The sequence below is a fragment of the Saccopteryx leptura genome, chromosome 7 (assembly GCF_036850995.1).
Source record: "Saccopteryx leptura isolate mSacLep1 chromosome 7, mSacLep1_pri_phased_curated, whole genome shotgun sequence".
Lineage (NCBI taxonomy): Eukaryota > Metazoa > Chordata > Mammalia > Chiroptera > Emballonuridae > Saccopteryx > Saccopteryx leptura.
In genome coordinates, this window is record NC_089509.1 from 87931651 (window position 1) to 87955329 (window position 23679).

Genomic DNA, 23679 nt, shown 5'->3' on the forward strand with positions numbered 1-23679 from the left:
TCTTCAACTCCCGTACCTATGTCTCTGACTAGATTACAAGCCTCTAGGCAGGTACCATGTTTTACCTTTTTTTTTTTTTGTCTTCATACAGACCTAGCAATTTGACCAAGATCAAAGTATTTATCTTAATCCAAGCTTTGTTTCATAATAGATTACAAATAGACCAGAGGTCCCAAACGCTGGCTCGTCTATTGGCTATATCACAATCACCTGGGTTATCTTTTCCTAAAAGGTAGTTTTCCAGGCACCACCTCAGACCACATGAGTCTGAATCTCTGGGGATGGGGCCTAGGAGTCTATGTTTTGTTCTGCTTGGGGAGAGTGTGGAGAGGTATGTATTAATTACTGAGCCCTTTATTTAGCACCCCCAAAAAGAAAAGGATCTTGTCTGTTGATACCTCAGAAGCTCTACTAAGTATAGCACTCTACCCACACTCCATGAGAGGAGAAAGGTGAGAAAAATGATTTTGAGCCAATCATGGAGATATACATTAGCAATGAACTTCCTCCAACTTTCCCCATCATCATAGCCAAAGTTTTTTTTAGAGACACCACTGGATTTTCCCTGATGAAAATCTGTACAGCTCCATCAGCTACTTGGGGGTTCTGTACATGCTGGGATGACTGGGAGATTTAAAGTCCAGATCATACTTCCAAGACCCTAAAAGTTCAAAGGCAACTATGCCCAGTTACAATATTATCAACGTAGCCAGCTTTCCTATGGCATTCATTCACTGCAGCTCCAGTGTCTTTATTTACTAAAATGTTGGGAGGAAAACCCCCTTCAACCCTGTATAACTTACTATTGCTGCAACAACTAATGACCACAAATTTAGCAGCTTAAACAACACACATATGCGATCTTACAGTTCTGTATGTCAGAAGTCCGACACAAGTCTCACCAGGCTAAAACCAAGGAGTCAGCAGGGCTGAATTCCTTTTTGGAGGTTCTAAGGGAGGATGTTTCCTTGCTTTGGGGATGTTGGCAGAATTCAGTTCTTTAAAGATGTAGGGTGAAGCCCATATCCATCTCCTTGTTGGCTGTCAGGTAAGGGCTATCTCAACCTCTACAGGTCACTCACATTCCTTGGCTGTGGCCCTCTCCTTCAAAGCAAGCAACATCACAACGCCCTGACCCTTCTTTCATCATCATCTGCAAGTTTCTGTTTTTAAGGACTCATGTGATTACACTGGGCCACTCTGGTAATACAGGACAACTTCTCTAGTTCAAGGTTCACAACCTTAATCACATCTGCAAAATCTCTTTTGCCACGTCAGGTTTCAGAGACTGGAACATGGACAGCTTTGGAAGACATTATTCAGCCTACCACAATACCCATTAGTTTTCTCATGTTTCTCCTCGATGACATTGTTCAGGTGTGGTAAGGCTCGGCTCTCATAAGGATGGCTTCCCTGCAGTTTGCTGAGGCACAAGCATGAACTCTTGCACTGCCAGCTTGCCGTCAGCATGAGGACCCTCGCTGATCACAGGGAAAGCTGGGACTGGCAGGATGCCAGTGGATTCACATTTCGGTGACAGGAAGGAAATTCCCTTTTCAGCAACTCCAGCCTTACAGACAGCAAGATACTCCTTTGATGCTTACACCAAATTTAGACCTATTCTCAGAGCCATCCATCTCTATCATCAATTTGTCGATCCTCTTTTCCACAATATTCAGTTGCTTCCTAATCAGGGCCGACCAATAGTTTTACTGATGTGCTCCAGAGCCTTCGAGATACCTTTCCGAATAGAGCAGCGATTTTCAACCTTTTCATCTCATGGCTCACATAAATCAATTATTAAAATTCTGCAGCACACCAAAAAATATATTTTTGACCTATATGACAAGAAAAAAAGGTATGATTTTGCTTCTATCACACCAGATGGCTATTGTTGTATTGACTGTTGTCATTTTCTTATTTGACAATCTAAGGGAAAAGAGGTCAGTGCTCTTGAGTAAATGTCAGGCATTGCATGTTTTAAAAATCCCTATCCATAGCACACCAGTGTGCCTCCTGCAGCATGCGTGTACGCCATAGCACACCCATATACTGCAGCACACCGGCTAAAAATCGCTACCATAATCTTATTGTTGTCTTGAGCGATAGGGTTTCATACCAGCTGAGGTACCACTGGATACAGCTCCAAAGAGAACATTTCCAGTGCAGGACCCACCTTAAGTGAGACTTCAAGAAACTAAGATCTCTCTGACAAAGAGCTTAAAAACAGGCACAGTGAATTTCTACTCAAATTTCTTGTCATGCAAAAAAAGAGGCAGAAGTCTGGCCCTGGCCCGTTGGCTCAGTGGTAGAGCATTGGCTGGATGTGTGGAAGTCCTGGGTTCGATTCCCGGTCAGGGCACACAGGAGAAGTGCCCATCTGCTTCTCCACCCCTCCTCCTCTCCCTTCTCTCTGTTTCTCTCTTCCCCTTCGTAGCCAAGGCTCCACTGGAGCAAAAGTTGGCCTGGGCACTGAGGATGGCTCCATGGCCTCACCTCAGGCACTAGAATGGCTCCAGTTGCAACGGAGCAACAACCCAGATGGGCAGAGCATCGCCCCCTAATGGGCCTGCTGGGTGGATCCTGGTCGGGCACATGCCAGGGGCATGTGGGAGTCTGTCTCTCTGCCTCTCTGCCTCCCTGCTTCTCACTTCAGAAAAAAATACACATAATAAAAAAGAGGCTGAAGTCAACTGAGTGTTAGCACAATAGCTCATTGACCTCTCCTTTATTTCCCTGAGCTCCCTAAATGATTTCTGATGTGCAACCAGCGATGAGAACCACTGATATAGGTTTTAAAGGGAAGTATTGTTGTCCCTCACCATATTGCGGTTCAATTTTCACAGTCACACTGTATCACAGATTTTAAAATTGTATATATCTAATTTTGTATCACCGATTTTTCACTATATAGCAGGATATTGCAGTATATAGGTATTTTTTTATATTTATTAATTATTTTGTGGTAAAATAAGCATTTTCTAGCCTAAAAAATTGAAAACAATATAAATATCAAAATATTAAAACATTAAAAGACTATTACATTGAAATAAAATACATAGCATACAGCAGATGACTAGACAAAGACTCACACATATGGAAAACACAGCTACAGCCATTTCCGCTTGAGCTAGTTTGCCCATGTGAGATTGTACACAGCACACTATTGCCTGATGGATGGGAGGCGACCAACCAGAGCACTGTGTTCTGTATATATAAATAATAAAATAAATATAAGGTCGCTACTTCATGGATTTTTGCCTATTGCGAGGGGTTCTGGAACCTAACTCCTGCTATAGACGAGGGACCACTGTAAACTGTTTTGGTTTAACACTTTTCGAACAAAATAAATATTTTTTTCTTTTTATTAGCCATTAAGTAAAGCATTTTCCAAATTATATTTCATTATACTTATTACATGATATACAACTGCTAAGTCAGTTTAAAAAATAAGACAAATTTCATATTTCAATTAATTCAGTAAGGAGACATCAAAAATAATAAAGGTCTTTTTTGCCCTTTTTCCCCTAAATTTATGTGGAAACCTGATAAATCTTTTGTAATACTAAAGTTACAGCTTTTTCTCTATTACTGCTTTTTAAGATAATGATTATAAAAATAACTAATTTGAGAAGAAAAGGAAATAAACACTTTCACCCACTGGTTTCTAGTTCATTATCTCCTTTGTCATTAAGATAATGCTATTGAGATTAATGTTTGGGTATAAATTGTAGATACAATTTTAACAATTTCCATAATCTTGAGAATATTTTCAGTGTTATATAAACAAAAAAAATCAATTCTAAATAAACCTGTACATATCTTATAAAAATACATTTAAAAACAAGAATGGTAAAAATTCTAAATACTGGGTTATTATTCCTCTGAAGGTGAGTTGGCATTATGAAGAAGCTTTGATTCCTTTATCTTTGTCAGGGTATTCTTCCACGTCAGAGGGAAACATTAACTCTAGGGGAGAAAATGAACAGATCATACTCAACATGGTTTCCCAGTACCTCAAAAAGAGATTTTTAGTGGAGTTATAAACAGTCCTATAAAATACTGATATGATATACAACAATAGAAAGCCCTCAAGTACAAGTAAGAATTCTTGACAGTGAAATCTGATTTAAAAGATAAGCTAACAACAAATGTACAAGTTTTGTATTTAAAGTTTTTCAAAAAAATTAATATTTGCAAGTTTTAAATGTATTGTTGACTCCTGAAAAATAAAGTATGATATATATAATGGAGATAATATAAATATAATAAACTCTCGCCAAGAAATTTAAGTCACTTGGCGAATCCCGGATCATTAAACAGCTGAAATGTCTAATTCTATAATGATCATGATCACCTAACTGTAGGAAATGGATGGATGTAAAGGAAGGACCTGGAACTAACACGAGGTGTTTGCTAGGATATCTTAATGCTTTATCCCATTTAATCACCATAACGGCCCTACAAGTGAGGGATTATTATCCCCACATAATATATACTTTTTTATACACATGAAAATAAAATGTTATATAATTCATATGGCCCTAAAAGAGAGCAAGGTTCTACAAATATTTAGTAACCTTTTCTAAAATAATATGGAAAGTAATCACACCTTGTTTTTTTGTTTTGTTTTGTTTTTTTGTATTTTTCTGAAGCTGGAAACGGGGAGGCAGTCAGACAGACTCCCGCATGCGCCCAACCGGGATCCACCCGGCACGCCCACCAGGGGGCGATGCTCTGCCCATCCGGGGCGTCGCTCTGTTGTGACCAGAGCCATTCTAGCGCCTGGGGCAGAGGCCAAGGAGCCATCCCCAGCGCCCGGGCCATCTTTTGCTCCAATGGAGCCTCGGCTGCGGGAGGGGACGAGAGAGACAGAGAGGAAGGAGAGGGGGAGGGGTGGAAAAGCAGATAGGCACCTCTCCTGTGTGCCCTGGCCGGGAATTGAACCTGGGACTTCCGCACGCCAGGCCGATGCTCTACCGCTGAGCCAACTGGCCAGGGCACACCTTGTGATTTAAACTGAACACTGCACACACCAGCTAGATGTAGCTTCAATCCCAACTACAGTGTGGAATGTTATTAGTTGACATTTCTATATTTAAACTATTACTTAGCATATATATGTAAAATACCAAGGAATATTTGAAAAGAAAACCTTCGGAGCCTAATAAAGCCTCTGATGTAAATGTTGTATGAATAAGTCTTTGAGTGACTAACGAAGTGAAAGAGCAAAGATTTTTTAAAATACTTGACATATATCAAAAGGCATAAAGAAACAGGATAGTTAGTCAAGCAACATAAGAATGGGAACACCAAAAGGTGCATTCACAAGTGAAAATACAAAAGATTACATTTTTTTGTCTTGGTTTTTACAAATGGAAATGTTGGGAAGGTTCTCAATTCTAAGACTTTTGAGACAGTTTGTAATTAGTTGATCAAATTGCAGTTAAATGCTCAGTATGTTTAACAATCAAGAACATACTAACCAAAGTTCAGAAAATATCAGAGATTCAAGGGGGAAACTGTGGAGCATTTGCCAAAGAAATACAACTCACACCACAGGTACCAACTAGTCCCTAAAGCAGTGCTGAAGGACTAGCAGTTTGCTAACCTGACTCCTCTCCTCCAGGGGTCCCAAAAGGGGTCTGAGAACTAGAAATTAGCAAATGTCACTAAAAGTAAGAATATGGAACACTGTATTAAACAATGAAAGGTTAGGAATTTGTTCCATATAGAGGAAGAGGTAAGATGAACTCACTTTATTTTGCACCTACAGAGGCCACATATATGAAGCATGATTTATTTCAACTTAAAGAGATATTATGGCCTTGTGAAGTGTATGACTGTCTGGCCACTGTGCTGCACAGCTGCAACTAATACAAAATAATATGAAAAGTAGACTAATAAAAAAATAAAATAAAATAAAGAGATACTTTGATTAGAAAAAGAAGAGGAGAAATATAGAGCAAAGACTTTCTATAAAATACTCAAAGTGTTCAAGAAAAGAAAACAACCTCCTAATCATGAACGAGGACCATGGAAAACCTCATTCAGTGCTTGGAGACTCCAGTTCTAAACACTCCTCCCTGCTTCTCCTGGCATGGTGTTTCACCACTTTATCGTCATTCTTCTTATGTTTATTTTGAATATGTCTTTATCAAAATATTATAACTATACTCATTAAAAGATTTCTGAAATCATTACAGAAGATTTCACGATGTGCTTATGCTATTTATTCTTTAATACCTTCACTAAGATCCACGCCTGGCCTGTAAGACAAAAAGAGCCACGATAATCCAACCAGAACGGCCACCACCAGATTCACCACAATCCATGGCTGGAGAATCTGTTCCTCAACTCCTGCTGCCCTAAAGATACAGAAATACTCATTAGTTTTGTCCATATGTCTAAATATATCTACTTTATGAATTCTAAAAAAAGAAATAGCAGCCCTCATCTAAGGCTAACAAGAATGAATAAAATGATAACCTATAAAATATTCCATATATATAGAAAGAATATACATAAATAAAAATAAAATATACAAATATATATGTAATTCCAGAATTACTGAATTCTAAACAGATCTGCTTTGTACCGATATAAATGGAAATTCAGTGTTGCCAAATAATTTTTCTAAGTTTTCCTTCCAACTACTATAGTGCAGCTTACTCTGCACAAAGTATCTTTCCTTTCTCTTTCTGCCCCATGCCTCTAGCCAATCCCTCAAATAAGACTGCCGCTTGGAGATTGGGGAACTGGAATATCAGCCGTCCTGTTAGCTTCCTGGTTGGAAACTGATCTGAGGAGGTTGGAGCTCCCTCATCTGCTCTTTCCAGCATCTCCTGGTTTTCCGACTCTATCCCAGCTACGCACTCCCACCACTATTACCAGGTATTAGGCTCCGATTGGGGGTGAGGGCGCAGGGCTCTTCCAGTTCATTGTATAATATAATGACATATTTTAAAACCATAACTTTAAAGAGATTTAAAACAGATTTGTAAAAAAAAAAAAGACATTTCATTAAAAATGCAGGTGATTATAACAATAGTTATCCATTAACCAATGGAATAGGTATTTTCTTGCCACAATTTTGAAGACAAAAACAGGGCCTTTTATCATTATTCATAGATGAAAACATGTAAAAGAGGGGAAGGACTAGAATAGTACCATTATTCCCACTGTCGCTGTTATTACCATCAACAATTGCTAATGTTACTGTGAATCTTACCAGAGGCTTCCATTCACAGAAGAAGGTGTGTAAAGGTGAATTCTGTCACTTGTCATTTGCTGACTCAAAGATAGTGTAAGAGCAGTAAAGTACACTGAGAAAAAGATAAATGAAATTACTACTGTACTTTAAAACCAATTTTATTTTGAATTTATAGATTAAGGTAAAAAAAATCTGTACTTTAAGGAATGATGACATAAAAGAAATTCATTTGATCAATTCAATGGGCTGAAGAGCCTGATATTACTTTTCAGGAACACAGGTGCAGAGGGAGTTCTGAGATGACCACGATTTCATCATCAGAACTGACAGAAACTTAGGAGATCTTTTAAGAAATTAAATAACTGACTCATGGTCCTAAAACTAGTTTTATTAATATTTTCATAACTTAGAACAAAATGTTTTCCACATTATCCGAAAGATAAAAAAATATTACTTGTGACTGAAATGCCATGCCAGCTCAATCTGTTTAATGTCAAATAGACTACAGAAGCTAAATATTACGTAATATAAAACAACAAATTAAACTTTTTAAAGTTATTAAGATCAACCTCTACTGAAAAATAATTTTATCAAAATTATGTCTATCATGGTTTTTAAATTACAAATTCTAATGAACATCTGTAAGTAATGTTTATAGGCAGCAAAAATATAAATCTTTTTAAACACAAAATTATACTTTTTCTTATTCAAAATGACAGTATAACACAATTACCAAGTTAAACTCTTTACTCACAGAAAGATGCTAAAGCTGTAGGATCCAGGGCAAGACAATTTCGGATTGCTACTGATGTTTTGGCAAAGTCAATCCTAGAAAATACAAGTCTCTTGTCACAGTGCAACTGTAAACTCCTTACAGAACTGCACTCTCTGGACTACAGTTTTCCTTTCTCTATGCTAATGCTACATTTATTATCTCTTCCTTAGCTTTAAATAGCTAGTTTATTTGGAAATAGGGTCTTTGCAGATGTGATCAAGTTAAGAGGAGACCTTTAGAGTGGACTGTAATCCAATACGATTGGTGTCCTTATAAGAGAAGAGATCCAGACACAGACACACAGGGAAGATTGCCATGTGACAACAGAGGCGGAGATTGGACTGGTGATTCTAAAAGCCAGGGAACATCAAGGATTGCCAGCAGCCACTGAGAGCCAGAAGAGAGGCATGGAAGACTCTCTCAGGGCCCTTCACAATGGAACCAATCTTGCTGACACCTTGATTTCAGACTTCTAGCCCCTAAAACTGTGAGAGAATAAATTCCTGTTGTTTTAAGTCACCCAGTCAGTAGTTACTTTGTTACAGAGATGCTAGGAAACTAATATACCATACTATCCAGACTCTCATCTATACCTGATTCACATGATTTGTTAGATTGTATCTGGGACTTTTTGAGTTGATTACATTTGGAAGAAATTTTAGACTTAAAAGTTGATGCTGAAATGAGTTAAGACTTTTGTGTATTATTTTCACAGTATTCCCATCCCCATCCTTACCCCGAAAAATAACAAAAACAGATTGGTCTTTAAAAAAAGTCAAAATAAAATTAATATCCTATAATTTTATTTTGAAAACTGCCATAATCAGTGATACATTTTGCTCACCATTGCCTCCTAAAGAAAAGCTAGTAGGATCTGCAGTCACAGTGGTCTCACCTGTCAAAAGCTGAAACTGTACTCAGAGCCAAAAGCAAATAGAGAAGGCTCTGGAACGGATACGCTAAGGTCTTGTATTGTTGCAGAAGGTTTGAGAGGTTAGACAGCTGATCTCCCGCTAGAACATATATCACAATAGCATTCCACACAGCACATCCAGCCAAGAAGCCATGCGAAAAGAGCCCAACCATCCTGAAGGAAAGAGGGTTTAATTATTACACATGAATTACTAAAGTAAAAAGCTAAATATTTTTTAAATCTATATGTAAGAATAAAACTCAACATTTCAGTAAAAACTAGCTTTGTCCTTTTACTACACAAAAGACAGATTATTTACCAGTGTTGAACAGTCAATACTTTAAAAAAAAAGCAGTATTTGTTTTAAGAAAAGTCCAACCAAAGCAGCCACCTGAAAGCGCGGTGCACCGACAGCGCCACATCTCTGGTGGTCCAGGAGGGCTTCGCGTCCAGCGACACGTCTATGTTCTCAGTGGTCTTTATCAGCTCTGAGCGGTCGGTGGCCTGGAATCGCCCTAAGAACTCATCACACAATTATTAATTAACAAGAGAGAACCCTGACAGTCTCTTCTTTGTTTTATTCCACAATTTACCCTTAGACAGAATATGAAATTTTGCTGTTTTTCTTTCTAAAATGCCTCCCTGACTTAGTCCCTATTTCAAAAGACTCTTTTCTATTAGTTGCTTGAACATACTACTTTTTTTTATCTTTAGGAACAATAAGTAATGTCCATGTGCTTTCTTCTCAAACCAAAACTGATGTTGAGTAACAGTTTGGGAAATTGATTATATTTAATGAAATATAATAATGAATTTCCAACTAAGAGAAAAGTCTAGATACATTTTACATGACAAAGCTTAAAATACTCTAATTTAGAAATTTTAGAAGTGCTAATGTTTAAAAATCAACACTAAAAAGGTAAGTCAATATTTGAAAACACTTTACATTTCTTAGGAAGAAATACCAGTGTATGCAGCATGGCATTCTGTGATAACAAAAAAGAAATTGGTTGTTTCATAAACATCTTTGAAGAAAATTCGTGTGGCCCAAGTCTAAAAACGAGTTTTGTAACATTCCTTCATGGCTCTCTAATGCCCTCAAGATAAATTTTATTGAAGGGAGATCCAAGATGGTGGCAGAGTAGGTGGATGTTACACTCACCTCCTCCCAGGACCAAACGGGACTTATAAGTAAATTTAAGAACAACCATCCTGAATAACCAACTCAAGACTCAATGAAGAGGAACTTTATAACCAAGGATTCACAGAAGAAGCTACATCGAGACTGCTCCAAACAGGTGGCTGAGGGCCAGTCACAGGCAGTGTCTTACACTGGCCTGCCCTGGTTCCCACCCAAAGGCCCAAAACCAACACACCCCGTGGCCAGCTTCAAATAACATCAGAATAGGATCCAATTAACTTCACAAACAGCATATTCAAAGGAAAAAGAGCTCACTGGGCACCAAACCCAGCTGAGGCAAACTCTGCTTCCTGTGGTCAGCACCTGCACCGCAGCTCACACACATTGGTTGAGGTAGAGCCTCAGAGTTAGCCAGCCTGAGGGTCAAACCAACACACAATGGGTCAATAGCAATCAAGACTCAATTACAATAGCAGGGCCCATTAACCCACACAGGGGTCATTCTGGGAGCACCCAGCTCAGGTGATCAAGAAAACTGCATCACTGGACTCAACAGAACACTTACTACATAAGACCACCCTACAAAGACTGGGAATCATAGCAGATCTATCTACTATATATAAACCAACAGAAAGAGACAGCCAAAATGGGGAGAAAAAGAAACAGGCCCCAAATGACAGAATAGAAGAGATCTCTAAAAAAAGAGCTAACTAAAATAGAGACAAGCAATTTATCAGATATAGAGTTCAAAGTAATGGTTATATGAATGCTCAAGGAATAAAGTAAGAACTTCAACAAAAAGACAGCAAGCATAAAAAAGGACATAGAAACCATATAAAGAAACCAGTCAGCCTGACCAGGCAGTGGCGCAGTGGATAAAGTGTCGGACTGGGATATGGAGGACCCAAGTTTGAGACCCCGAGGTCACCAGCTTGAGCGCGGGCTCATCTGGTTTGAGCATGGCTCACTAGCTTGAGCCCAAGGTCACTGGATCGAGCAAGGGGTCACTCGGTCTGCTGTAGCCCCCCCCCCCTCAAGGCACATATGAGAAATCAATCAATGAACAACTAAGGAACCGCAACGAAGAATTGATGTTTCTCATCTCTCTTTCTTCCTGTCTGTCTGTCTGTCCCTATCTCTCCCTCTCTCTGACTTTCTCTGTCTCTGCCACAAAAAAAAAGGAACCAAAGAATTCAATATCTGAAATCAAGAATACATTGGAAGTGAATAAATTGTAGGTTGGATAAAGCAGAGGATCAAATCAGTGATTTGGAAGACAAGGTAGAAAAAAACACCCAATCAGAGCAGCAAAAAGGAAAAAGAACTAAAAAGAATGAGCATAAATTAAGGAACCTTTGGGACAACTTGAAACATAATAGCATCTATATCATAGGGGTACCAGGAGAAGGGTGAGAGCAAGGGATCAAGAACCTATTTGAAGAAATAATGACTGAAAATTTCCCTAATCTGGTAAAGGAAAAAGACACACAATACAGGAAGTGCAGAGAGTCCCAAACAAGATGGACTCAAAGAGGCCCACACAAAGACACATCATAATTAAAATGGCAAAGGTTAAAGACAAAGAATCTTAAAAGCAACAAAAGGAAAGCAGTTAGTTACTTACAGAGGAACTTCAAAGAGGCTGTCAGCTGATCTCTCAATAGAAACATTTCAGGCCAGAAGAGACTGCCATGAAATATTCAAAATGAAGAAAAGTAAGGACCTGCAACCAAGACTATTTTAACAAGCAAGAATATCATTTAAAATTTGCAGAGAAATAAAGAGCTTCCCAGACAAGAAAAAGCCAAAGGAGTTTGTTATTGCCAACCAGTACTACAAGAAATGTTAAAAGACTTGCTTTAAGAAGAAGGAAAAAAACAAATAGAGGACCATATTGTAGTTAAAAGAATAAAATGCCAATAAATATATAACTATAAATAATTACTTTATTTTTTAATTTCATTATGTGAGAGGCAGGAGGCAGAGACACAGACTCCCACATGTGCCCCAACCAACAAGCCCCCTACCAGGCAATGCTCTGACCAGAGTTGATGCTTCCTGCTCCCCTCCCCCAATATCTCTCTCTCTCTCTCTCTCTCTCTCTCTCTCTCTCTCTCTCTCTCGCCAAAATGAACAAACAAAAAAATCTTAAAAAGATGACTGAGTGGCCTGACCTGTGGTAGCGCAGTGGGTAAAGCAGCGACCTGGAAAGCTGAGGTCACCAGTTCAAAACCCTGGGTTTACCCGGTCTAGGCACATATGGGAGTTGATGCTTCCTGCTCCTCCCCCCTTGTGTCTCCCTTCTCTCTCTCTCTCTCTCTCTCTCTCTCTCTCTCTATTCTCTAGCAAATGAATAGATAAAATCTTTAAAAAAATGATTGAGTGATATTGCTTGAAAATAGCCTGAAGTAAATGAAAAGGCCATATGGTATACAAGTACAAGCAGTTGACTAGAAGTCATGAAACTTTGAGTCCCAGTTCTGCACTAACCAACTGTGAAACCCTGGATAAGTCAGTCTCTCAGGATTCTCACTGGCAAAGGTCTCTTAGATGGGCTATTACAGAACCACAATTTTAAAACAACTTATGTAAAATCTAAATTGTAAATTTTAAGGACTAATCTCTGTTTCAGATGAGTTCTGTATCAACATATTCATAGCTTACCCATGGGAGAGGCATATGGTCATGACCATGCTTTCGGTAAGTTTTCCTTAGATTGCAAACACAGTCTTATAGCCAGCGCATACTATACAACATCAAAACTATTTTCCAAAAGAATGTACAGCTATAATGTTATATTTTGTACTTAATATGGCAACACTATCAGGTACTATATGTTCTCTCATATATTTTTAATTTTAGAATTTAGATCATTACGTGCCCCACCACCAACACCACTACCAATTGCAGAAAGCTGGTAAGGTACAACAAAGAATATAGAAATGGGTGGAGGTAAGGGGAGATTAAAAAATTAATTGAAATTCCATAACCCAGAAACAACCAGCATTAATATTTTGGCGTATTTCCTTCTAGTCTTTTGTTCTGTGCATTCTATACTTCAGATCAAACTATATGTGTGTGTGTGTTTATTTTTCATTAGAGTCTTTCCAAGAAAGATGCTTTTAATGATGCAGATTTGATTAAATAGATAAAGCATACCTTACTGAAATCATTTACATGCTCTTTTATATTTAGGTTATTTCCAGTTTTTCATTCTCATGAGTAACAGTGTGATAATTAGCTTCGTGTATAAATTTTTGTCCATGTTTTTGCTTATTTTCCTAATTCAGGTTTCCAGAAGTATAATTCCTAGATCAAAGGATATCCTTGCATACTTCTTAAAGAGCCCATATTCCAAAACAAGGAACTACTTACGGCTTTTTTCCACAAACACTTTGCCTATAGGCTGGCTAATGCCAGTGGGCGCAGTGAATACAGACTGCTGCTCTGGACTACTTTGTTCATCAGTAATTATGTCTTCATCTTCTACTCCCAGCTCTCTGGCATACTGCAATTCAGCGGGCTGTGTTTTCCTGTAATCAGGGAGAACGTAAAAATAAATGGATGGTTACTGAATTTTTATAAACCTATATAAGGAGGTATCTGTGAGTAGAATGAAAAGAGCCTTGGACTTTGAGTAGAGAAATACAGATTTTACTAAAACAGGTAAGTTATTAACTGTTACATGTAGCAAGTCACCTATATTTCTGGGAACTCCAGTCTTCTCCTCTGGACAATGAAGTGACTAAACTATGTTTGTGAGATTCTTTCCAGACTTAAAATTATATCATTTTATATTTTATGTAGACACTGACTACTATTTATAGTCATATCTAAATACAAATAAAAGTGTTATATAACTTCCAGTATACTTCTTTAAAGTACTTCATTCTGTTTTATCTGACACTTAGTTTCCTATGCTAAAATATACATTTTTACTTATTTCTGAAACAGTCATAATTTGAATTCTGTTAACATGAGAAAATAAATAATAGTCTATTTTGTTAATATTACTTTTAATTTTCAGTATCTTTAATATGTAATTTTTGCTACTTTTATAAAATCTTATATTTGTGTCTCTTTTTTAGAAGACAGCTTCTAAGAATTTTTATTTAAGTACAATATTTTACTTTTTTCAGTGGCTTACACTTTTCAAATTTATCATCAGGTTGGTTTAATTGATATTTTTGTAATACTACTTATCCTAGAGCTATATAATTATAAGTATTTACTATATTAGGCTTAATCAGAGCTATTATTTGGGAGCTCCAAATTAAGCACCAGAGTATCTCTGAAGAATACTTTGAAGAACAAATAAATTCTTACTTTGTCTTCCTTCGAGGTTTTTGAATAACTGGCTGCTCAGCTGGCTCCACATCGAGACCATTTTCATTCCGTAATAAAGATGGACTAGATGTCTCCTGGTTGAAGGCAGTCTCTAATTCTGAAAAAAAAAATAGATTAAAAATTTAAATTACTACACTGTAAAAAAGAATGCATAAGACTTTTGTAATGTAAGCATACCTTAAAAATTTTAATTGGGTAAAAAAATTATAGTAACTTACAAATTTTTATTTTGAAAATTTTTATACCTCTAAACAAGAAAACAAATTTGAAATTACAGTACCAAAAAATATGGGAAAAAATTATATAATCCAAGAGGTACACACGGAAAAATGTGAAGACAGAGGCACAGAATGATGTTATGCTGTCATAAGCCAAACAGTGCCAAGGTCTTCCAAGAGCCACCAGAAGCTAGAAGAGGTGAGGAGAGACTCTTTCCTACAGCCTTCAGAGGGAGCATGGCCTTGCACACACCTTGCTTTTGAATTTATCTGCCAGAACTGTCAGAGACTAAATGTATGTTGTTTTAAGTCACTCGGTTTGTTCTAATCTGTTATGGCAGCCTTAAAAACTAATACAACATATTTTGCAAAATGGGATCCTCTAATACATATTATTTTATAGCCTTTGTTTTTGACTCAACAATATATCACTGATGGTTTTCCATGTCACAATATCATTTTAACAATCCTGTTAATGGGTATTTGGTTTTTATTAAATAGATAAAATGGTGTTTTTAGCCAGTATCACATTGTTTTATTTTTTTAAGATTTTATTTAATGATTTTAGAGAGAGGAGAGAGAGAGAGCAAAAGGGGGTGAGGAGTGGGAAGCATCAACTCATAGCAATTGCTTCTTGTATGTGGCTTGACTGGACAAGCCCAGGATTTTGAACTGGTGACCTCAGCATTCCAGGTCGATGCTTAGTCCACTGTGCTACCAAAGATCAGGCTCACATTGTTAAATGTTTGACATCACCAGTTTCTACTCTTATAAACAATATTGCAGTTAACATCCTTTAATTATTGTAGCTATAGCTGTTGTAGTTGCTTCAATTCTTATAAGTTCCAACAGGCTATCCTAATTTATACTCCTATTAGCAGCATACAAATGTACCCATTTCTCATCAACACTTTTGAATTTTATAAGTTTTAAAAAACACTGCCCCCCAAAAAAACCCACTGCCAATTTGATAGGCAAAATAAATGATATAATATTGTTTACCTTGTGAACAGTGCCTAGGACAAAGCAAAACTCAATATAACATTGGCTATTGCTTAATTATTGTTAATAGAGAATTTATCCTTTTCCCACTAGTTTCAAATGTCTGTTTTATCATATAGTAAATTCTTATTCACATCAAAATCAAAACTTCTATTTTAGTCCTGAATTTGTACCATGTCCCTCATAACCTATGTACAGTGTGTCCGTAAAGTTATGGTGCACTTTTGACTGGTCACAGAAAAGCAACAAAAGACAATAGAAATGTGAAATCTGCACCAAATAAAAGGAAAACTCTCCCAGTTTCATACCTATTCAGTGCAGTTCGATGTGGGCTCACGCACAGATTTTTTAGGGCTCCTTAGGTAGCTATCCCGTATAGCCTCTACAGACTCGTCACTGACTGATGGTCTACCAGGACGGGGTTTCTCCACCAAACTGCCGGTTTCCTTCAGCTGCTTATCCCACCGAGTAATGTTATTCCTATGTGGTGGCGCTTCATTATAAACGCGCTGATATTCACGTTGCACTTTGGTCACGGATTCGAATTTAGTGAGCCACAGAACACACTGAACTTTCCTCTGTACCATCCACATCTCGACTGGCATGGCCATGGGCTGCTCTGCTGTATACATGGTGTTACATCATCATCTGAGCATGCACACATGCTGCCACATCATCCTACAGAAACTGGGAGGGTTTTCCTTTCATTTGGTGCAGATTTCACATTTCTATCGTCTTTTGTTGCTTTCCGGTAACCAGTCAAAAGTGCACCATGACTTTATGGACACACTGTATATGATCCAAAGATATCCTCTAAAGCAGTGGTAGTCAACCTGGTCCCTACCGCTCACTAGTAGGTGTTTCAGCTTTCATGGTGGGCGGTAGCAGAGCAACCAAAGTATAAATAAAAAGAGATTTAACTATAGTAAGTTGTTTTATAAAGATTTATTCTGCCAAACTTAGCAAAAATCCAACATAAAGTACTTGGTAAGTAATTATTATTATATGCTTTAACTTGCTGTAACTCTGCTTTATAAATTTTATAAAGTAAAGTTACTTCCCTACTTTATAAATCACCATTATTGTGGAACCGGTGGGCGGTTAGAAAATTTTACTACTAACAGAGATACAGAAGTGGGCAGTAGGTATAAAAAGGTTGACTACCCCTGCTCTAAAGTGTACTTGACTTAACCCATTGGAGTCGCTCTAGTGATAAAAATTATAAGCAAGAAAGAAAAACATGGGATATGGATGGTAAAAAAATGGGGACAGGTTTTTAATCATATACCCAAAATTGTAACTGCTAGCACAACCTAACTTTGGTTTTTTACATACCAAGAGGTAGCCTTGTCTTCCTCTGTCTTCTTTGAACAGGAGCGTCTGGAGCCTCTACGTGTTCCTTGGTTGGTGGCTCAACGCTCTCAGAGGGCCTATGAATACCAGTCTGAACAAGGCCTTCCAAAGAAGCACTTGCTACAGAAACAGAGTGAAAAAAAATGAGATATGTTGAGTATATGTCACTGAGTCTTGAAATGATGGAAAAAGAGGGAACTGCAAGGTTTCCTATATAATAACCCCTTCTCCTATAGAACTGATTTTGCCCCAAATCTTTTATTTCTTTCCTCCTTATCTGTAACTTCGGGGGGTTTTTTGTTTTGTTTTGTTTTCCATTTTTCTGAAGCTGGAAACAGGGAGAGATAGTCAGACAGACTCCCGCATGCGCCCGACCGGGATCCACCCGGCACGCCCACCAGGGGCGATGCTCTGCCCACCAGGGGGTGATGCTCTGCCCCTCCGGGGCGTCGCTCTGCCGCGACCAGAGCCACTCTAGCACCTGGGGCAGAGGCCAAGGAGCCATCCCCAGCGCCCGGGCCATCTTTGCTCCAATGGAGCCTTGGCTGCGGGAGGGGAAGAGAGAGACAGAGAGGAAAGCGCGGCGGAGGGGTGGAGAAGCAAATGGGCGCTTCTCCTATGTGCCCTGGCCGGGAATCGAACCCGGGTCCTCCACATGTAACTTTGGGTTTTAAGTTGAGAAAAGAAATAAATGAGAGAACAAGGAAGAATAAAATAATAAAATAAAATAAAAGGTGGGGCTAGGAAGAAGAACAAAAGGGGAGGAGAATTTGCTTCAGAATTTTCAACAAGGTAAAAACAAAATGGTAACTGACGCCATACAGAACTTTCTTATTTGTCTTAAGCCTTAACACTTATTAGCCTCTATACAGTTTAGTATTTCATTAGCAAATTAACACATGATAATGTCATTGGGTGGCCCTGGACAGTTGGCACAGTGGATAGAGCATTGGCCCAGCACGTGGATATCCTGGGTTGAATCCCTGGTCAGGGTACATATGAGAAGCAATCATATGCTTCTCTCCCCCTTCTCTCTCTCTTCCCTTCTCATAGCCAGTGGCTCAATTTGTTTGAGCATCGGCCCTGGGCACTGAAGATAGATCAGTTGGTCCAAACATCAGCCTCGGGTGCTATGGATAGCTCAGTTGATTCAAGCATTAGCCCCAGATGGAGGTTGCTGGGTAGATCCTGGTCAGGGTGCATGTGGGAGTCTGCTTCTTTATCTCCTTTCCTCTCACTTAAAAAAAAAAGTAATGGCCCTGGCCGGTTGGCTCAATGGTAGAGCGTCGGTCTGGCGTGCAGGAGTCCCAGGTTTGATTCCCAGACAGGGCACACAGGAGAAGCACCCATCTGCTTCTCCACCCCTCCCCCTCTCCTTCTTCTCTGTCTCTCTCTTTCCCTCCCACAGCAGAGGCTCCATTGAGCAAAGTTGGCCCGGGCGCTGAAGATGGCTCTATGGCCTCTGCCTCGGGCGATAGAATGGCTCTGGTCGCAACAGAGCGACACCTCAGATGGGCAGAGCATCGCCCCCTGGTGGGCATGCCGGGTGGATCCCAGTTGGGCGCATGCAGGAGTCTGTCTGACTGCCTCCTCATTTCCAACTTCAGAAAAATACAAAAAAAAAAAAAGTAATAATGTAGTGGAAGTAAGTATATTGGTGGTACAATCCTTTATTTTATGAATCCTTCTAGACACACTTCAGGCTGTCCACTGTCTTGGCCCTCACTCCCACCAGAAATCCTACTGCTTCAAAGTGACCTTGATTCCATCCTCAACAGTGACTGGGGACTCCTGGGCACTTGTCTCTCCCTGATCTGTGATGTCTATCATGCCTGAGGTCCTGGAAGAACTTGTAGTTCCATACAACAAAGAACTTCTTACCTAGTGTGGGTTTAGTTCTCGGCTTCTTTTTCTTAGGACGACTAAGTGGAATATCATCTATAAAACAAAAAGAACAAAAAAGGCTACCTAAAATTTTATGCAGGAAACAGTCAAAAGAGAACTTTTAATAGGGAAGACCTTCCCCTCTCTTCTGAGTCCAGCCAACTTCTACACATTAGGGGAAGAAGGCAAGAAATTGACAAAGTCAGAGAGTCCATAGAGTGGTACCAATAACTCACAGCTGGTCAGTAATGTTAGACACTGTGACACAAAAGGTGTGCTCACCAGACATTCACCTGGTCCTCTACATTTTCCAGTTCCCTATCCCTTAGGTGTAGCCTATAATTGGTGCTGGCAGATAGATTGCAAGAAAAGAGATCCGTGTCATTTAGAAGCCAAAAAATTGAAAGAGCCAGTAAGAAAACCTCCAGCTTTCTCTTCCCTTGCTGTGACAAAAGTCTAGAGAATGGACTCAGACTGACTAGCTACACCATTAATGAAGAGGTAAAAGGCAAATGCCCTGTTTTGTTGCCACAATGGACTTGCCATTAACCAGAAATTACCCTGTATGATATTAAGTCACTGAGATTTTTATGGTTAGTGTAGCATTACGCAGTCTATCCTGACTAAATGAGACAAAGGGAGATGCAGTCCTTAACACTGAATTACAAACTAGCCTAGAGTTATAATCTGGGTGACCCCATTTAGGGATGAGTACTTTTATATTTGTAAGGTCAAATATCAACCATATAATTAGTGTTATTTATCAACCATCATTTAAAAATTGCATCCATAGATTATATGATAAAAATATAGAGTATTACAAATTATACCATTCAGATTCAATTTTAAAAGAAACATTAAGAACTTAAACTTTTGAATATGAAATACTATATTTAGAAAGTTTTACATTAACAGTGAACCAACTCACCTTGAATAGCACTTTAGATGACACCAAACAAATTTAATCAGGACAAAGACAAAAGAAAAGAAACTCTATTAATAAGACATCTTTTATATTGGCCCTGACTTAAATCACTATAGGATCTGAAAACTGACTTAAATCACTACAAATTTAAAATAAATTAGCTTTCACACAGTCTGCTAGTTTACAAGCTAGCTTAATAAGCTATTTAATAAGACTAATAAAATAACCCCAGTATTTTCTGAATCTACATATAATATATATATATTCCCCACTATCTATTAATAAAGTGGATTAAACAGATTAAGAACTCTTATTTTGTCACTGATTAAAATCAGCTTAAACTCTGACAAAACTATTCTAGCAAACAAAAGAAGGTCTGAATTCTGATAAACAAGACATTAAAACATTCAGAATGGATCCATTACCCTACTGTGTTGTCATTCAGGTTTTGAAACAGAACATTTAATTATAACTGTTATCCTAACGATTCGGGAATTTTTCACCTTTAAACTGGTAGGAAGCCTTTTCCTGAAATTTTCAAGAAATCTTTTCTGAATCACTATAGCTTTACAATAGTAGCCAATTTTTCACTTTATTCATTTTGCGTTTTTAAAACTCAGTAATAAAATTACTGTAAGTTACTTTTACCTTGGCGCAGGTGGAAGGGCTCGTGGAGGACGCTATGGGGAAAAGAAGAAAATGACTTGTAAGTAAAAGCCTACAGCAGCATCTTCATTTATTTCAAATCTTTTGATTACCCTAGTCATCAGTGAAAGCCAGGAGGTACTGATGAGAACCAAATGGGCAATACTTAAATTCCGTCTATCTATTCTAAATTTCATATCAAATTCCTTCCTTTCTATGTTCATTTTCATCTACAGGCCAGGCCCTGCTCCAAGCACTAAGAATACATTAATGAACAAAATGGAGAGATCCTGCTTACATGGAATTTTACATATATAAAATTTTACATATATTTGGTAAGAAATGAGGGAAGATGAGGGCTGCTAGTTTAGTTAGGGAAAGTACCTCTCAGATATCTGAGGTGAGAACTGAATAAGAAAGGAACCTATATATATAGGTTTTTTCTTTTTCTTTCTGAAGCTGGAAACAGGGAGAGACAGTCAGACAGACTCCCGCATGCGCCCTACCGGGATCCACCCGGCACGCCCACCAGGGACAACGCTCTGCCCACCAGTGGGCGATGCTCTGCCCCGCCGGGGGTTTGCTCTGCCGCAACCAGAGCCACTCTAGCGCCTGGGGCAGAGGCCAAGGAGCCATCCCCAGCGCTCGGGCCATCTTTGCTCCAATGGAGCCTCGCTGCGGGAGGGGAAGAGAGAGACAGAGAGGAAGGAGGGGGTGGAGAAGCAAATGGGCGCTTCTCCTATGTGCCCTGGCCGGGAATCGAACCCGGGTCCCCCGCACGCCAGGCCGACGCTCTACCGCTGAGCCAACCGGCCAGGGCCAGGAACCTATATTTTTGACAAAGGGAATTCAATACAAAAACCTTTAGGGGAGGTTGGGCTTGTGCTCCAGGTCAAAGGCCAGGAAGGCTGCTGCAGTTACCAGGAGAGGTAGGCAGAGGCCAGACTGATTAGGGCTCTGAAGACCAAGGGAAGGAATGTAGATTTTGTTCTAATTCAATGGAAAGCCAATGGAAGTTTTACGCCACACAGTAACATGCTTTTTTAAAAAGGTCACTCTGAATACAGGATAACAAGTGCATTTTAGGACAGAAAGAATAGGGGGGCGGGAACCCTTATAAATGCTGCTTTGCTGGTATGAGTTGTGTTCGCAGTTCAGAGAAATTATGTTAAAGAAGCATTCTGGTATCTTTCAAAATAAAACACTAACAGAAATGACTAGAAATCAGTTTAATGCTCCAAGTATCTCATGCTGCTTGCGGAGAACATTGATTCAAAAGGGTTAAATTTGAGACATTCTTGTAGTTGTTCTGCAGCTGTTCCATTTAGCAATCCATTCATTTAAACTGTACATTAATATAAATGCTACAAGATGAAGGCAAGGCAGGCTGTCTTAACACTATCTCATAACCTAAATTACAGCAGGAAAAGTAATAATCACACGAAAGCGCTTTTGTTCTAGTGATGCTATGAATAGCGTTCTAGCTAACTCCACATTTCAAACGTCCCGCAAAAAATGGCGTGTCACTATCCAAAAACCCACCCTTTAAGACCCTCAAAAGTAAGCCGGTTCAACTGAATACAAAATGCAAATAACTCAGAAGTAACTAAGTCTTGCTTACCACCTACCTGCTTCTTTCCCATTCTTTCTAAGGTCCCCGGTGGCCGCCGGGTCCGGGGCCGCGCTCCCGCTCGCCCGGCCGGCCGCGCGCGCGGACACGGTGCGTCATCCGGCTGCGCCGCACGGGCCGCTGGGGCCCCGCCGCCTTCCCCGGGCGCCGCGGGAGCGACCCGGAGCCCCGGGACTTGGCCTCTAGGCTTTCGGGTCTACTCTGGCCGGAAAGGGGCCATCGGAGTCGTGGTTGACGTGTCCGGGGGGAGAGACTCCAGCGGGCGTTGGGTAGCAATCACGGTCCGTCCCCCCGCCCCCCAGGGTTTTCCAAGTGATTTGTTCGAGAAACGTGAGAAAAGACCATGATTAAAAGTCTCCGCGGGCTAAGATCAATCTCCTTTCCCGGGCGGCTGAACGCCCTCCGGGAGGAGCCGGGAGGAAAGGCCTCGCCTGCAGTCGGGAAACCGCAGGGCCCTGGGATGCTGTGAACGGAGGCGTCGTCATGGCAACGAGCTCACTCAGGCCCGGGAAACTGAGCGCCTGGTTCCGGGAGTTCGGGTCCCGGCGGTGGACGGACTCACGGGCCCCTCCGGAGTGCAGTCCTGTGGACGCCGAAGGGCTCGAGGCGCACATCCACCCGCCCGCCGCCCCTTCCGACACCCAGCGCGCTGGCGTCGGCCCGCCCCGGGGCTAGTTGCCGCCGCAGGGCAGCACCGCCCTCCCGGACCACCGGTTGTGGCGGACGCGCTCCGCACGGCTCACCTGGTGGTTCTCCAGCGGAAGCCCCCAGTCGGCCCTCATGACACTCTCCCCGCTGGGTCCCCTTCGGCGCAACCGCCGCGGCCCGAGCGCAGCTCCCCGCGACGCCGCGGCCTCCGGGACCAGCGGGAGGCGGGGGCTTCGCGGCTCCTAACTGGGCCGCCGCCGGGCCGAGTCCCCGCCCGCCTCCGCCCAGCCCGGGTTATATATTGATGATGATGATGATGATGATGATGATGACGGTGTGTGTGTATTGATACAGGCAACTGTCAAAATTTCTCCTTGGGAATAGTTTTTCTCAAACAAGCCACATATAAAAGCAAATCTGGCTTCACAGAAATATCATTAAAAATGACTCCATTTTCGTTTTGTTTGGTTGGGATTTTTTTTTTTTTTTTTTTTTTTTTAAGAACGACAATATACACTTTAAATTTAAAAAGATGTTTTGAAGCCCGCACTCTGTTTACAGTTAAGAAAGAACGGGGGGTGGTGCGGGAATGGGAAATGATCGCGCAGTAGATAGATGCAGGGGCGGGAGCACCTGGAAGTCTCGGGCCTCGGGAAGAGAAAGACACAAGACTTGGAATAACATCCTCATCTTGTGCTTTTTTTTTTTTTTTCTTTTCTTTTCTTTTCAGATATTGGTCTCTAGGACTAAAATTCATTGCCCTGTCCTAATTTAGGCATAAATGTAGATATGGTTTTTAGGAAAATTAATGATGACTACAGCTCTGATCAGAAGAATTTTCCCTTGTAGCCTGGTGTATAAAATGACGGCGGCGAGGCAGTTTCTGGAGGGTATGATGTTAGATGTGAACTGTGTCTATTAACCCATCTTTCTTGCTATGTTAGTCAAGTAGGCACTTTTTGTAAAAGCCATTTTCATAAAACAA

The 23679-nt window shown here is 40.1% G+C and overlaps 1 protein-coding gene across 2 annotated transcripts; it reads right to left on the bottom strand.

The window, feature by feature from the left end:
* Positions 1-29: 29 nt before the first annotated feature.
* TMEM237 (transmembrane protein 237) lies at positions 30-23152 on the bottom strand. Of its 2 annotated transcripts, none has more exons than XM_066345059.1 (13): positions 22790-23152; positions 20420-20451; positions 19775-19785; positions 18844-18900; positions 16945-17082; positions 14369-14486; positions 13418-13575; positions 9293-9416; positions 8884-9075; positions 7968-8041; positions 7232-7325; positions 6247-6368; positions 30-3969 (listed from the first exon to the last, which is right to left on the bottom strand). In XM_066345059.1, the coding sequence occupies exons 1-13, from the start codon at positions 22826-22828 to the stop codon at positions 3902-3904; spliced, it is 1227 nt and encodes a 408-aa protein (XP_066201156.1). In that variant the 5' UTR covers positions 22829-23152; the 3' UTR covers positions 30-3901. The 2 variants fall into 2 exon arrangements, with proteins under 2 accessions (XP_066201156.1, XP_066201157.1); XM_066345060.1 differs by lacking the exon at positions 22790-23152 and adding an exon at positions 22045-22141.
* Positions 23153-23679: the final 527 nt, after the last annotated feature.

What these genes read in the sequence shown, in the direction of transcription:
- TMEM237 (XM_066345059.1), bottom strand. Translation starts at nt 22,828, where the DNA reads ATGAGGGCCGACTGGGGGCTTCCGCTGGAGAACCACCAG. An exon ending in TTCCGCTGGAGAACCACCAG is followed by an intron (nt 20,452 to 22,789) that starts GTGAGCCGTGCG and finishes TTTTCCCCATAG; the next exon opens with CGTCCTCCACGAGCCCTTCC. An exon ending in AAACCTCGAAGGAAGACAAA is followed by an intron (nt 13,576 to 14,368) that starts GTAAGAATTTAT and finishes CCCTGATTACAG; the next exon opens with GAAAACACAGCCCGCTGAAT.